This window comes from Podarcis erhardii (assembly GCF_964252035.2).
Source record: "Podarcis erhardii genome assembly, chromosome: 2".
In the NCBI taxonomy this organism is placed as follows: Eukaryota; Metazoa; Chordata; class Lepidosauria; order Squamata; family Lacertidae; genus Podarcis; species Podarcis erhardii.
In genome coordinates this window covers 3,756,695-3,770,170 of record NC_138498.1, presented here as the reverse complement: position 1 = coordinate 3,770,170, position 13,476 = coordinate 3,756,695, and the positions used below count along the sequence as shown (strand labels likewise).

Here is a 13,476-nt window from a genome sequence, read left to right as displayed (position 1 = left end):
TTCAGCAATGCCCCCCATACCTTGCAGCGGCAGTGGTTTCCAGTGAGATCCCACCCAAATCTCACAAGAACTCACAAAGATCTTCGTGAGATCTTGAAAGATCTTGACGGAAGTTGGTGTCACTGCTGCTCGTGCTTCATAGACACCATCACACAACACAGGTAAGAGAGGCAGAACAGTGGGGGTGGCCCGTTTCCATTTTGCCTCAAGTGGGGAATCAGGATGTGCTGCCCCTGAATCTAGTATATCTGATCAAACAGGATCATGTCCAGAGAGCAGCACTGGAAGACTCTGCTTCAGCTACATGATTTTTCAACTGTGGTGTACCACAAGCTATATTGCCCCAATGCTGTTTAACATCTGTATGAAGCCATTAACAGTTTGTGGACAAAGTCTCATCAATGTGCTGAGGACACACAGCTCTACTGGATGACAGCCATTAAATTGAATGTAAGCCCTGGGAAGACAAAGGAACTGGGGGTGGGTGGGTTCCCGTATCTGGCATATTCACCAGTTCCCAGTTCTGGATAGGGCTGCACTCCCTCGATCCACCTTTGTCACTTGAAGCTCAATGGCCTCAGTGGCTTGGAGTGCCTTTTACCAGCTGCAGTTGTTACAGTAACTACAGCCGATAGTCTGGCCATGGTGATTCATGGATTGGGAATCTCAAGATTCAATTATTACAATGTGCTTTATATGTGGGGCTACCCTTGGGCCTCATCAGAAGACTCTAGTTGGTGCCAAATGCTTCGGCTAGACTGCTGATAGAAACAGACTATTGCCAGCTCATAACTCCAATGTTCAAAAGTTTGCACTGACTGCCCATATGCTACCAAGCCAGGATCAAGGTTCTTGAATTAATTTACAAGGCTTTAAACAATTTGGGTCCAGGAAACTTCAAGGACCACCTAATCCCTTATACCCCTGCCAGATCACTGAGATCTTCAGGGGAGTCACTGTTAGTGATCCCCCATAGCTCAAATGCAGGGCTCATGACCACCAGGAGTTGTGTGTTCAGTATTTTGAGTCCAATTTTATGGAACACCTTTCTAGTTGAGGTCGGATAGGCCTACTGAACTTCAGGTGCCTACTGAAGAATTTGTTTTATCATTGCAGCAGGAATTTTAACTGAAGTTTGATTTTATAGTTTGAACTGACGTTTTACTTCTTGCATTGTAAACTGCTTAAGAGACCACTGTAGTTAAGCAGCTAAATAAATAAATGCTACTGCCTATGTCTCAAGGTCTCCCTTTATGACATCACTATCCTTGCCTGCCATGGAAAAAACCAAGCCTCAGACAACCAGCAGCACGTCCTTAAAGAAGAAGAACTCTACAGAGAATCCAGCCATGCCTGTGCTGCTTGCTCTGTTATGACTCATCCTTCCTCCCAGATGGCTTAGATATATATAAAAAAGTATTTTCTAAATCACTACCTTCAGACTAAGAAATAGAGACTATTTGGCCAACAATTGTACAGTACTAAAATAAATAAGAAGAAGAAGCAAAAAACAACAATAATGCACACAAGTTACTTGAGGAATCTTAGATTTCAACATGTGGCTTATACTTGTCCTGACATTATGCAGCTTTCTGGAGAAAAAGCAAAAGGGGGAGGGCAGAGATAGAGAGACAGACAGACAGACAGACAGACAGACAGACAGGCAGACAGAGACAGAGACACAGAGAGCATGCAGTACACAATAGAGCCTGGGTTCCTAAGAGCTACCTACAGGAACAGTGTTAAACACGGCCTGCACTGAGCTTTAAACAAAGGATAGCACAAAGTAGCTCAGGCTTCCACCCAAAAGCATGCACAAAGAAACAGCATAAAAAGCAGCTCTTTCGGAGCCACCTGCTCCACAAATCACTTTCAAGTGACTGAGCCACAAAGTTAGTCACTCCTATAAATCCGGTGTGGATCACTGAGGTTCCTCTGTCTATGGGGCAGCCAAACCACCAAGATCTGGACTGGATCCTATCCCTCCATGGACCATTGCAACCCCACCCTATTCAGGCCTCTCAAGAGCAGTCTACCCCACAACGTAAGAACCACTGAGAACGACTTGCCTCTTTCAAAGGCAAGTGCAGAATTTCACAGTTAGCAACCAAGAAAATTAGAAAACAAGGGCTCCTGGAATTGTTTTTGAATATCTATTTTTTAAATTTGCTGCCTCCTGCTATCCTATCCATCTAACAACTCTGACCTTCTGCACAAGGGTGCTGAGACACATTATGAAAGTATGGCTGAGAGGGTGTTAATTATTTTGTTAGATACAGGGAAAACCATAATGGGAGGATTCAGAAGATACCCTTCCTCTTCTGGCGAGGAACATTTGCAAAAGCTGTGAAAATTCCAGTTCCAATGGGAAGCTATACCAGTTAAATAGCTATCCTTTTCTTTTGTTCTCATTTGGGGCTTGTGTGCCAAACGACCATGTTCCTACCTAGTTGATAATGACTATTAAGAATTAGCATTTTCCTGTCCCACATATGCCAGAGATGTGGGTCATCTCCAGTTCGTAGCTGCTCAGCTGAGGAAGTGCGGGCACCATCACAGCTCTCCATTGAGGGGTGTGTGGCTGTGCACCGCTTAACGGAGATGTTTAAAGGACCACCCCCCTCGCCTCCAGCTTGCACAAGCCAGAGATGGGGCTGGGACTCCCTCAGACTCCTCTGTCGAGGGTCATGGGTGTGTGCCCCCACACCCATGGGGGGGGCAAGCAGGTGAACCCCCTGTGCCAGCAAAGGCGGAGGGAGCCTTGCAAAGGAGCCCCAAGGTCCCTGCCTGCTGCTTGCATGCCAGCGGCAGGGACCTCGGGACTTGCTCCGTTGGGGGAAGGAGCCTTTCTGCCCTGCAGATGGGTGGCAGGCTAAGGCCAGCTGCATTGGCCCCAGCCCACAAGGCACTGGGGTGAAAGCACCTCAGCTTCTGTGATGAGAACTGAGGCAGTTTCACCCCATGCCTCACTGGCTGGGTACAATACAGCTTGTTTCAACATCATGGTTTATTGCCAAACCATGATGTTTGGCTGGTGATACATCATGATGCTGAAAACCTTTTAATGACTGAGACTTTTAACCCTATTTGTATTAATTTGTGGTTTAAAAATTGTGTGCTGGATTTCTTCTTCTTTTGCAAACAACCCTGACCCTTCGTCTGAATAAGAGAGCAGGGTGAATGTATTAAAATCAGAAACAAGAAAAACTGAAGAGGGCCCAAACACTTCTTCAGACCTCCCATAAAGTGAAGGTGCACCAAGCCCTTCTCTGTACATGGAACCCACTGCTTAGGAGGAGCCTGCTTGGCTCTTTTCTACCAGGGATGGGGAAACCTGTGGCCCTCCAGATGCTGCTGGACCTCTCCTCTCTCATCCGCTTCATCCAGCATGGCCAATGGTCAATGTCAGGAGTTAGACTAGAGAGCTGTCTGAGGGCCCAGAGGTACCCCAGTCCAGATTTAGATCAGCCTGTCTTTACTGGAGCATGTTGACATTGGTCTAGAAACCTCAGGAGTGTGTATGAAAGGTCTTTTCCCAGATCCCTTTCTACATTGCTACTTACTCTGATGTAAGCTGCGTTGTAAGGACTACGAACTAAAAGGTGGCCTATAAACAAGAATACAAAGAAATAAACCAGAAGTGGCAATAAACTTGTTTTCATTCACTAAATAGAAGCTACAAGGGAATAGCATATAACGAAGAGGAAGGAATTCGATCTTCTGCTCCACTATGATCCCAATTAGTCCTGTTCTTCCCCTGCATTTACAATTTAATGCAGGAGGGAAACGGCCTTTAGCATGAGTAGAAGCCTTCTTTGCAGGGCATATAGCCACAGCAGGAGATCCAGATCAGGACTGCAGAAGGGGAACCCACTGTGGTCCTGATCCGGAACAGCAGATCCACCTACACAGTGAGTAAATTTGCTGAGCATGTTTTTGCTTTCTTCCATTTAATGATAAAGTCTTTCTCTTCACTAAACTGCAATTTGTAAAACATAATGGATCTGGCACAAATTATTCTGGGATAAGCTGGTTCTAACCGCATTGTCTCACTGCTTAGCCCTACGACATCAGGAGAGCCTCAGGTGTGCATTCTGCCTAAGAAATATAAAAGGGAGAAGTGGCAACAGCTGAAGCCTTGCTTTAGAGACTGACTTAAACCCAGTTTCCCCTAACTAGGTCCGAGTCTAAAGCAAAGGAGACAGAAAATGTAAGCGGATAAGACTGTACTTGTGCAGATGCTTTGTTTGACAGATAAATGCAATAGAAAGATGCTGCCAAGAAGGAACATCACATCACTTAATCCATAAATCGCCTGGAAGGTGACTACCAAAGGAGGCAGTGTTAACTTGGCACTAACCTTTTACCATAAAGTTTGCTGTAAAATAAATTCCAAATTGTATGGAGTCTTTGAAATTCCACTTCTCCATTTCAATGTTTAGATTATTTCAACTGTGCAACTTGCCATGAAGGAAGAGGCAGAAGACAGTCATGAGCAAGTAGCAGACAAGAGGCAAGATGGTCTAGCGAGCAGTGCTGGTCTCAAGAGACTGGGGGGGGAAATCCTTATTCAGCCATTGTCTCCCTTTGTGACTAAGCCAATTGTTCAGCTTCCCCATTCAGCGGTTTTCCATCTGTATATTAAAGCGTAATAGCTTCACCTCAAGGGACAACATCTACCAAAGACAACATTCTGCCCCACCCTCCAATGCATCCCAAATTCTTCCTTTTCGCTTGTTTCACTCAAGATTAATGATGATAAAATAAATGGTTGTCTTCTTAGTTAAAAGCTCCATTTTCTACAAAATTTTGCCAACTGAATAGTTACATTTTTACCATCTTAAAAACAGCAACAAGCCGGAAGGGTGTGAGGGTGGGAATCAACCACACAACATTTTTGTATGCAAAAGTAAATTGGTATATTAATCTAAAGGAATGTGTGTTTCCATGAGAGGAGGAGCCTGTTCATGAGAACTTCTATACAGCAAGCGGCAACTTACGGTGCAAGCTGAGAGAGATGTTGATGGTCCACTCCTCAACAAATCCCTTGAGATTGGGGATCTTGGCACATTTCAGGATAGTTTGGGAAGAGCTGTCACCAACATGGACCCAGCAGACTGTGTCTTCTCTGTAGTTGAAATCCATGGCTGTGGTCTGCTTGGTGCTGGTGGGAGTGATGTTAGGGACAGACCCACCATTCAGGAAAGTAGCCATAATGTTCTGAGAGTTGGCAATGAGTAGGATTGGAGGTCGATCTACTGGTTCTGTCGAAGAAACAGAGTTGCCAAAGATGAAACAAGGATTAGGCACCCAGATGCACATCTTTCTTAAAGGACCTACTCATTTTAGGATGAGGTCCAGCAAATGCACTAGCCAAGGGGCACCCCCAGGTAACAAAGTATGAGAATGCACAAAATGTGTTGATTCCTCATCTGTAATATGTCAAAGAAACATGTAAAAAGGGGAGGAGAGACAGGCTGTGTGATGGGGCAGTTTGTCCCGCTATCATACTGCCCAGCACCAAGTGAAAAAGCATTCACACTCAAGTGAGTTATTTGCATTGCCCTGCACAAAAAGCAAATAAGTGTAAATGTGCACTTGCACTGTGACTTTGTATGTAGATTGTGTGCAAAATGTGGGGGTAAAGAGCATTTCTGGCCCTAAATTACACTCTGGGGGTCCCCAAGGAATCAAGCTGGCAACATCCTTTATGAGAGCCAACATGAGATGACTGGCATCCCAAAACATTTGTGAGAAGGTCTGTGCTCCACTAATCCAAACTGTGCTCCACTAATCCAAACTGTGCTCCACTAATCAGAAAATATGGTGAGCACAGTAAAAGTGCTTTGTAGAGTGCAAACCAGGCCACCACTGCTTGCCCACAAGACAGAAAACCACAAGGCTGGGGGAAAATGACTGATTTGCTTACCATTCTTAGCTTTGCAGGACTTGTGATCGGGCTGGAGCAGATATCCTTCAACACAGCTGCAAACATAGGAACCATGGTGGTTGGTGCAGGTTTGGCTACAAGTGCCGTAATGAGTGCACTCATCAATATCTGTGAAGAAGAATGAGAAACTAATTACTAACCTGTTAGATATCTAATATATCTCAGTAAAATGCTGCTGCGGAAGTGCATGAATGGAGCAGAAAGACAAGGATTTAAAAAACCAAAACATTGAGATAAAAAAGTACATGCTCACTTCCTCCAAGGGCACAATACACTGGGGACACTGTCCTGTACAGGCCACTCTGAAATGAATGAAAGCTCCCCATGAGAAAAGGAGTTTGCATTTCCATGTGAAAAGATCATATATCAAATAACTGATTTTGCCATAACTTGCAAGCCCAAAAAATGAAACATTTCTTAACACCCAGCTTGTAAGTGCTGTGCCTGTATCACTCTTGAATTATTAGATGCATACCTATCTCATACCTGTTTCTACCTCTGCCCCCCCAAAAAATGTTCACAAAGTGAAAGTGACACGTAGCTGACATACTGAAAGTGACACCAATATAACGCTCTTGTTCATCACAATTAAAAGCCTGACAGCGTAAGTTATGTACTGAGAGCCATCTAATTGCTATGGAAAATCTGGATCTAGAATCCAGGACTCCGAACTGACAGCTAACAGCACTAGCTCATTATTTCATAGTATCTCTCAAGCTTGACATTTCTTCTGCTTCGTGTGAAGGCGAAAAGTCCAGACACAATCATTTTAAAAGCCACAACACAAATCAGTCTACCATGAATTCCTACTGAAAATAAAAATGACTGGAGGAGGGGAAAGGAGATGGGGGAGAGGGAGGGAGGGAGGGAGGGGAAGAGAAGAACAGGGAGACAAGCAACACTGTCTATCAGAGAAAATACAATAGATGTAGACCAAACATATGTTTTTCCTCCTTAGAAGCTGCTGTCAGATGCCTGTCTTCTGCACTCTCTCCTGTTCCGTATTACGGCTGCCACCTACCTTTGCAGCTTTTCCCATCTTCTGCCAGCTGGAAGGTACTGTTGCAATAGCACTCTGGGCCATTCAGAGTCCGGGCACAATGGTGCTTGCATCCCATCTCTGTGCAGTTTTTGTAGAACTCTAAAGAAACAAGGGGGGGGGATGGCATCAGTTGGCTGCTGGGAAGGTGATTTAGATTTGAACAGGTTGGGGGAACCTGTGGCTCACTTGATGTTGCTGCACTACAACTCCCATTATCCCTGGCCATCAGCCATACTAGATGGGACTGATGGGAGTGAGTCCAACAAACACCTGGAGGGCCACAGGTTTCCTACCCCTGGATTGGAGATTTCAGGGACATATAAAACTTAGAGTAGAGAACAAATTCACTGGATATTTCTTCTGCATTAATATTCACGCATGGCACAAATAGTTGTGCAAGAAGCTACAAGGCTCATGTAGAAATCTTCCTATTGGGTTTTGTTACATGTGCATCAGTTTTAACCTAAGGTTCCCTCCTAAGTCAGGCAGGTGTACAGCAAAGAGTGAGCCTTGCTTCTTCAAATTAGTTTGATATTTAGGAACCTCTTAAGAAATGCAAAATGCTATGCTCCAAATGAATCCAGTCCCTCTCATATTCAAAAGGTTTGCAGCAATGCAACTCAACAGTTCCATTTCAAAGACGTGGTAGGAGAGCAGCTAATGGTCAAGCTTATTTTGGGCAAAATCCTTAATATATGTCATACCTGCCCATCTCCATCTCTAATAAAGTCAATTTTTATTTATATTTTTAAATAAGCACCAGAATCTGGAGTGAAAAATTCAAGAAGATCTGAGAGGATGCTGGGGTATGAATCTTGTATTGTCCACAAGGTCACATCATCCACAGTCACCACCCCAGGATCCTCTGCAACACTGCAATAGTTTCTGAGGCACACCACTCATTTCAATAATAATGATAATAATGATAATGATAATGATAATGATAATGATAATGATAATGATAATGATAATGATAATAATAATAAATTTTATTTATACCCCACCCTCCCCGGCCAGAGCCGGGCTCAGGGCGGCTAACACCAGTAAAATTACAGTAAAAACATAATGAGGGGGGCAATTTAAAATACAGGTTAAAATGCAATTTAAAATGCAGCCTCATTTTAAAAGTAGATCAAAACCAGAAGGGAAGGGAAACAGAAGGGTCAGACTGAGTCCAAACCAAAGGCCAGGCAGAACAGCTCCGTCTTGCAAGCCCTGCGGAAAGATGTCAAGTCCTGCAGGGCCCTAGTCTCTTGTGACAGAGCATTCTACCAAGTCAGTACTGAAAAGGCCCTGGCCCTAGCTGAAACCAATCTAACCTCCTTGAGGCTCAGGACCTCCAAAATGTTGTCATTTGTGGACCTCAAGGTCCTCCGCGGGGCATACCAGGAGAGGCGAATGTGGCAACAAGTCTTGGGCCAGTCCTAAAACAGGCTCACAAGTAACTGGCAGGCACCATAATTATCCAAGTCAAATGATCAGTCCACTGGAACTGTCACAGATAGGTGGCATTGGCTTCAGTACTCAACATAACACAAGGGAATACTATTACCCCCACTATTTCCCATCACTCCAGATTTTTCCCAATCAAAACCAGATGTTAATATTTTACTGAATTTCTCAAGAAGTCTTTAAGTTGGACAAAAAGATAGGATTTCAGGTGGAAAAATCAAAGTTAGAAACAGAACTGTTAGAACCCAGCTCTAAGATACTTTCAAGAATGTATAACTTGCTGCTAAAATGGAATACACAGGATGAAACGGTCAAATCAGCTATGATAAAATGGGCACAGGACATAGGGTACAACATCATGTTTGCTGACTGGGAAAAGTTATGGACCACCGGTATGAAATTTACGGCATGTAATACCTTGAAAGAAAACATTATGAAAATGATATACAGGTGGTACATGACCCCAGTCAAGCTTGCAAAGATATATCATTTGCCTGATAATAAATGTTGGAAGTGTAAAGAGGCTGAAGGAACATTCTTTCACCTCTGGTGGACGTGCCCTAGAGTGAAGGCTTTCTGGGAAATGATATATAACGAGCTGAAAAAGGTATTTAAGTATACCTTTCTTAAGAAACCAGAGGCCTTCCTCCTCGGCATTGTCGGCCAGAGTGTGCAAAAGAAGGACCGAACCTTTTTTATGTATGCTACAACAGCAGCAAGGATACTTATTGCTAAAGGCTGGAAAACTCAAGACTTGCCCACACTGGAAGAATGGCAGATGCAACTGATGGACTATATGGAACTGGATGAGATGACTGGCAGAATCCGAGACCAGGGAGAAGAATTGGAGGAGGAGAACTGGAAGAAGTTTAAAGACTATCTGCAAAAGCATTGTAAACTGTATGAATGTTAAGAAAAATGTAAGATCTGTAACATCAAGGCTCTAACAAATTAATAACCCTTATGTATAAAAGTCAATGTAATTGAAAAATAAGATAAATTGTGGATAAATGGTATCTTATAATTAACCTTTGACAAAAGAAATCTAAAAGATTAAATTTGAGATTTGAATATTGGGAAATTTTAATTAGATAAACTAAATTAAGTTAATAATTTGCTGGTAAAACTTATGAGTCTAGAGAGTAGGAACAAGAGGCATGAGGAAGTCCAAGGATGTTTATGAAATGATGATATCTGAAATTGATATGTTTTTATATATATTTATTGTCAAACAAAATTTAATAAATATTATTTTTAAAAAAATATTTTACTGAATTTCTCATTTACAGTCAAAGTCCCTCTGGGGTACCTGACTCCCAATAATTTCAGAAGATGTGTGCAGGCGGCTTATTTATTTATTTACTTGTTCATTCATTCAAACATTTCACTCTATAACACTTCCATTTTCAAGATTTGCAGCAGTACAGTAGATGCTCGGGTTGCGAATGTGATCCGTGCAGGAGGCGTCTGCGCACACGTGGGTTGCAATTCGCGCTTCTGCGCATGCGCCGAAACCCGGAAGTAACCCATTCCGGTACTTCCAGGTGTGGCGCGGTGCGCAACCTGAAGCATCTGTAACCCGAGGTATGACTGTACAAATCTAGCAGCAACATTATGCCGCTATGCCTCATCCAAGTTATTATGTGATGCTGCAACCAAACCACATGACTGAACTGTAAGAATGACAATTATTTTTAAACTGTACAGCTTAGCTGTGGAGGGAGAAAAATTGCTTGTTATTTTAGTTTTGGCAAAGTTGTTGAAGACCCATACACAAACATTATCTTTGTAGCAAATTTAACACAAGGATTGTTTTCCTAAAGAGCAGAGAAAAACATTTCCATTTTTACAAGTGCAGACAACAGCTCCTAAACTGTAACGATCTGTTATGAACTTAGGAAAATGCCTTACACCAGCATTGTCTACTTTGACTGGCAGCAGCTCTCTGCGCTTTCAAGCTTTCATATGCCGCTATCTGATCCTTTTTCGAAATGGAGATGCCAGGAATTGAACCTGGGACCTTCTGCACGCAAAGTATGCACTCCAGCACTGAGTTGTGGTCCCTCCTTGAACGCCAGTCTTATCCTTCACAATTTAAAAAGCTGGTTTGCTTGCCCAGTTGTGTAAGCCACTGCACCAGACTATATAAGTTTTGAATATAGAACAGCTACAACATCAAACATTATGCAGGCGACACAACTTGATCTGGGCCACTGCTACAGCAAGGCATCATGCTAATGCACTTCAGAAGCATTGTAGAAAGTTGCTAAGAACCACCAATATGAGAGGGACTAAAGATGGGAATATTTAGAGGCAGGTTTGAGGCCAACTCACTTAGACTATTCCAAAGCTCTTGTGACTATGGCAGGTTCCTCTACACTAGGGCTGGAATTTCACAACTGACTAGGCAACTGGCAGGAACGACCTTTTTATTATTATCTGGGATGGGATGGACTAACTCAGCAGTTCCCAGGCACACCAACACAAATGTGATTCTACCCACAAGGTTGCAAAATGAGTCATAGAATCATAGAATCATAGAGTTGGAAGAGACCACAAGGGCCATCGAGTCCAACCCCCTGCCAAGCAGGAAACACCATCAGAGCACTCCTGACATATGGTTGTTAAGCCTCTGCTTAAAGACCTCCAAAGAAGGAGACTCCACCACACTACTTGGCAGCAAATTCCACTGTCGAACAGCTCTTACTGTCAGGAAGTTCTTCCTAATGTTTAGGTGGAATCTTCTTTCTTGTAGTTTGGATCCATTGCTCCGTGTCCGCTTCTCTGGAGCAGCAGAAAACAACCTTTCTCCCTCCTCTATGTGACATCCTTTTATATATTTGAACATGGCTATCGTATCACCCCTTAACCTCCTCTTCTCCAGGCTAAACATGCCCAGCTCCCTTAGCTGTTCCTCATAAGGCATCGTTTCCAGGCCTTTGACCATTTTGGTTGCCCTCCTCTGGACACGTTCCAGTTTGTCAGTGTCCTTCTTGAACTGTGGTGCCCAGAACTGGACACAGTACTCCAGGTGAGGTCTGACCAGAGCAGAATACAGTGGCACTATTACTTCCCTTGATCTAGATGCTATACTCCTATTGATGCAGCCCAGAATTGCATTGGCTTTTTTAGCTGCCGCGTCACACTGTTGGCTCATGTCAAGTTTGTGGTCAACCAAGACTCCTAGATCCTTTTCACATGTACTGCTCTCAAGCCAGGTGTCACCCATCTTGTATTTGTGCCTCTCATTTTTTTTGCCCAAGTGCAATACTTTACATTTCTCCCTGTTAAAATTTATCTTGTTTGTTTTGGCCCAGTTCTCTAATCTGTCAATGTCATTTTGAAGTGTGATCCTGTCCTCTGGGGTGTTAGCCACCCCTCCCAGTTTGGTGTCATCTGCAAATTTGATCAGGATGCCCTTGAGTCCATCATCCAAGTCGTTGATAAAGATGTTGAATAAGACCGGGCCCAAGACAGAACCCTGTGGCACCCCACTAGTCACTCTTCTCCAGGATGAAGAGGAACCATTGATGAGCACCCTTTGGGTTCGGTCAGTCAGCCAGTTACAAATCCACTGAGTGGTAGCATAGTCAAGTCCGCATTTTACCAGCTTCTTTACAAGAATATCATGGGGCACCTTGTCAAATGCCTTGCTGAAATCAAGGTAGGCTACATCCACTGCGTTCCCTTCATCTACCAGGCTTGTAATTCTGTCAAAAAACGAGATCAGGTTAGTCTGACATGACTTATTTTTCAGAAATCCATGCTGACTATTGGTGATCACAGCATTCCTTTCTAGGTGCTCACAGACTGTTTGCTTAATGATCTGCTCCAGAATCTTCCCTGGTATTGATGTCATACTGACTGGGCGGTAATTATTTGGGTCCTCTCTTTCCCCCTTTTTGAAAATAGGGACAACATTTGCCCTCCTCCAGTCTGCCGGGACTTCGCCTGTTCTCCAGGAATTCTCAAAGATGACTGCCAGTGTTTCTGAGATCACATCTGCCAGTTCTTTTAATACTCTTGGATGCAGTTCATCTGGCCCTGGAGACTTGAATACATCTAGACTAGCCAAGTATTCTTGTACTATCTCCTTAGTTATTCTGGGCTGTGTTTCCTCTGCTGAATCATTTGCTCCAAATTCTTCAGGTCGGGCATTGTTTTCTTTATCGGAGAAGACTGAGGCAAAGAAGGCATTGAGGAGTTCAGCCCTTTCTGTGTCCCCTGTTTGCATTTCACCATCTTCTCCTCTGAGTGACCCCACTGTTTCTTTCTTCTTCCTTTTCTACGAACATACCCATAAAAGCCTTTTTTGTTGCTTTTAACCTCTCTAGCAAGCCTGAGTTCATTCTGTGCTTTAGCTTTTCTGACTTTGTGTCCATACATGCTGGCTGTTTGTTTGAATTCCTCTTTGGTGGTTTCCCCCCTTTTCCATTTTTTGTACACATCCTTTTTTAATCTTAACTCAGTTAAAAGTTCTTTAGATAGCCACCCTGGCTTCTTTAGGCACCTTCCATGTTTCCGTCTTATTGGTATCGCCTGAAGTTGTGCTTTTACTATCTCCCTCTTAACAAACTCCCAGCCATCATGAACTCCCTTTCCTTTTAGTATTACTGTCCATGGGATCTCACCCAGCACTTCCCTAAGTTTTATGAAGTCGGCTTTCTTAAAGTCAAGAAACTGAGTCCTAGTATGCTTGGCTGCTCCTTTCCGCTGTATAGTAAACTTCAGAAGAGCATGATCACTCGCGCCTAATGATCCTTCCACTTCTACCCCACTAACCAGGTCATCAACATTGGTTAGGACCAGATCTAAAATGGCTGTTCCTCTTGTTGCTTCTCCCACTTTCTGGACAACGAAGTTGTTTGCAAGGCCAGTGAGGAATCTGTTTGACCTTATGCTCTTGGCTGAGTTTGACATCCAACAAATATCCGGGTAACTGAAGTCCCCCATTACTACTATCTCCCTTCCTTTTGCATGCTTGGCCATCTGTTCCAGGAAGGCATCATCTATGTCCTCCGTTTGGCTTGGG

At 43.5% G+C, this 13,476-nt stretch overlaps 1 protein-coding gene across 5 annotated transcripts in view; it reads right to left on the bottom strand.

Annotated features, from left to right (window-relative positions):
• LRP1 (LDL receptor related protein 1) overlaps positions 1-13,476 on the bottom strand; it is a 318,544-nt gene that overhangs the window by 181,213 nt on the left and 123,855 nt on the right. For all 5 annotated transcript variants that reach the window (XM_081851654.1, XM_081851656.1, XM_081851655.1 and 2 more), the window contains 3 exons: positions 6,972-7,091; positions 5,930-6,058; positions 5,001-5,264 (listed from right to left, as the gene is read on the bottom strand). In XM_081851654.1, the coding sequence (XP_081707780.1) occupies positions 5,001-5,264; positions 5,930-6,058; positions 6,972-7,091 (513 nt within the window). The remainder of the gene's footprint in view (positions 1-5,000; positions 5,265-5,929; positions 6,059-6,971; positions 7,092-13,476) is intronic.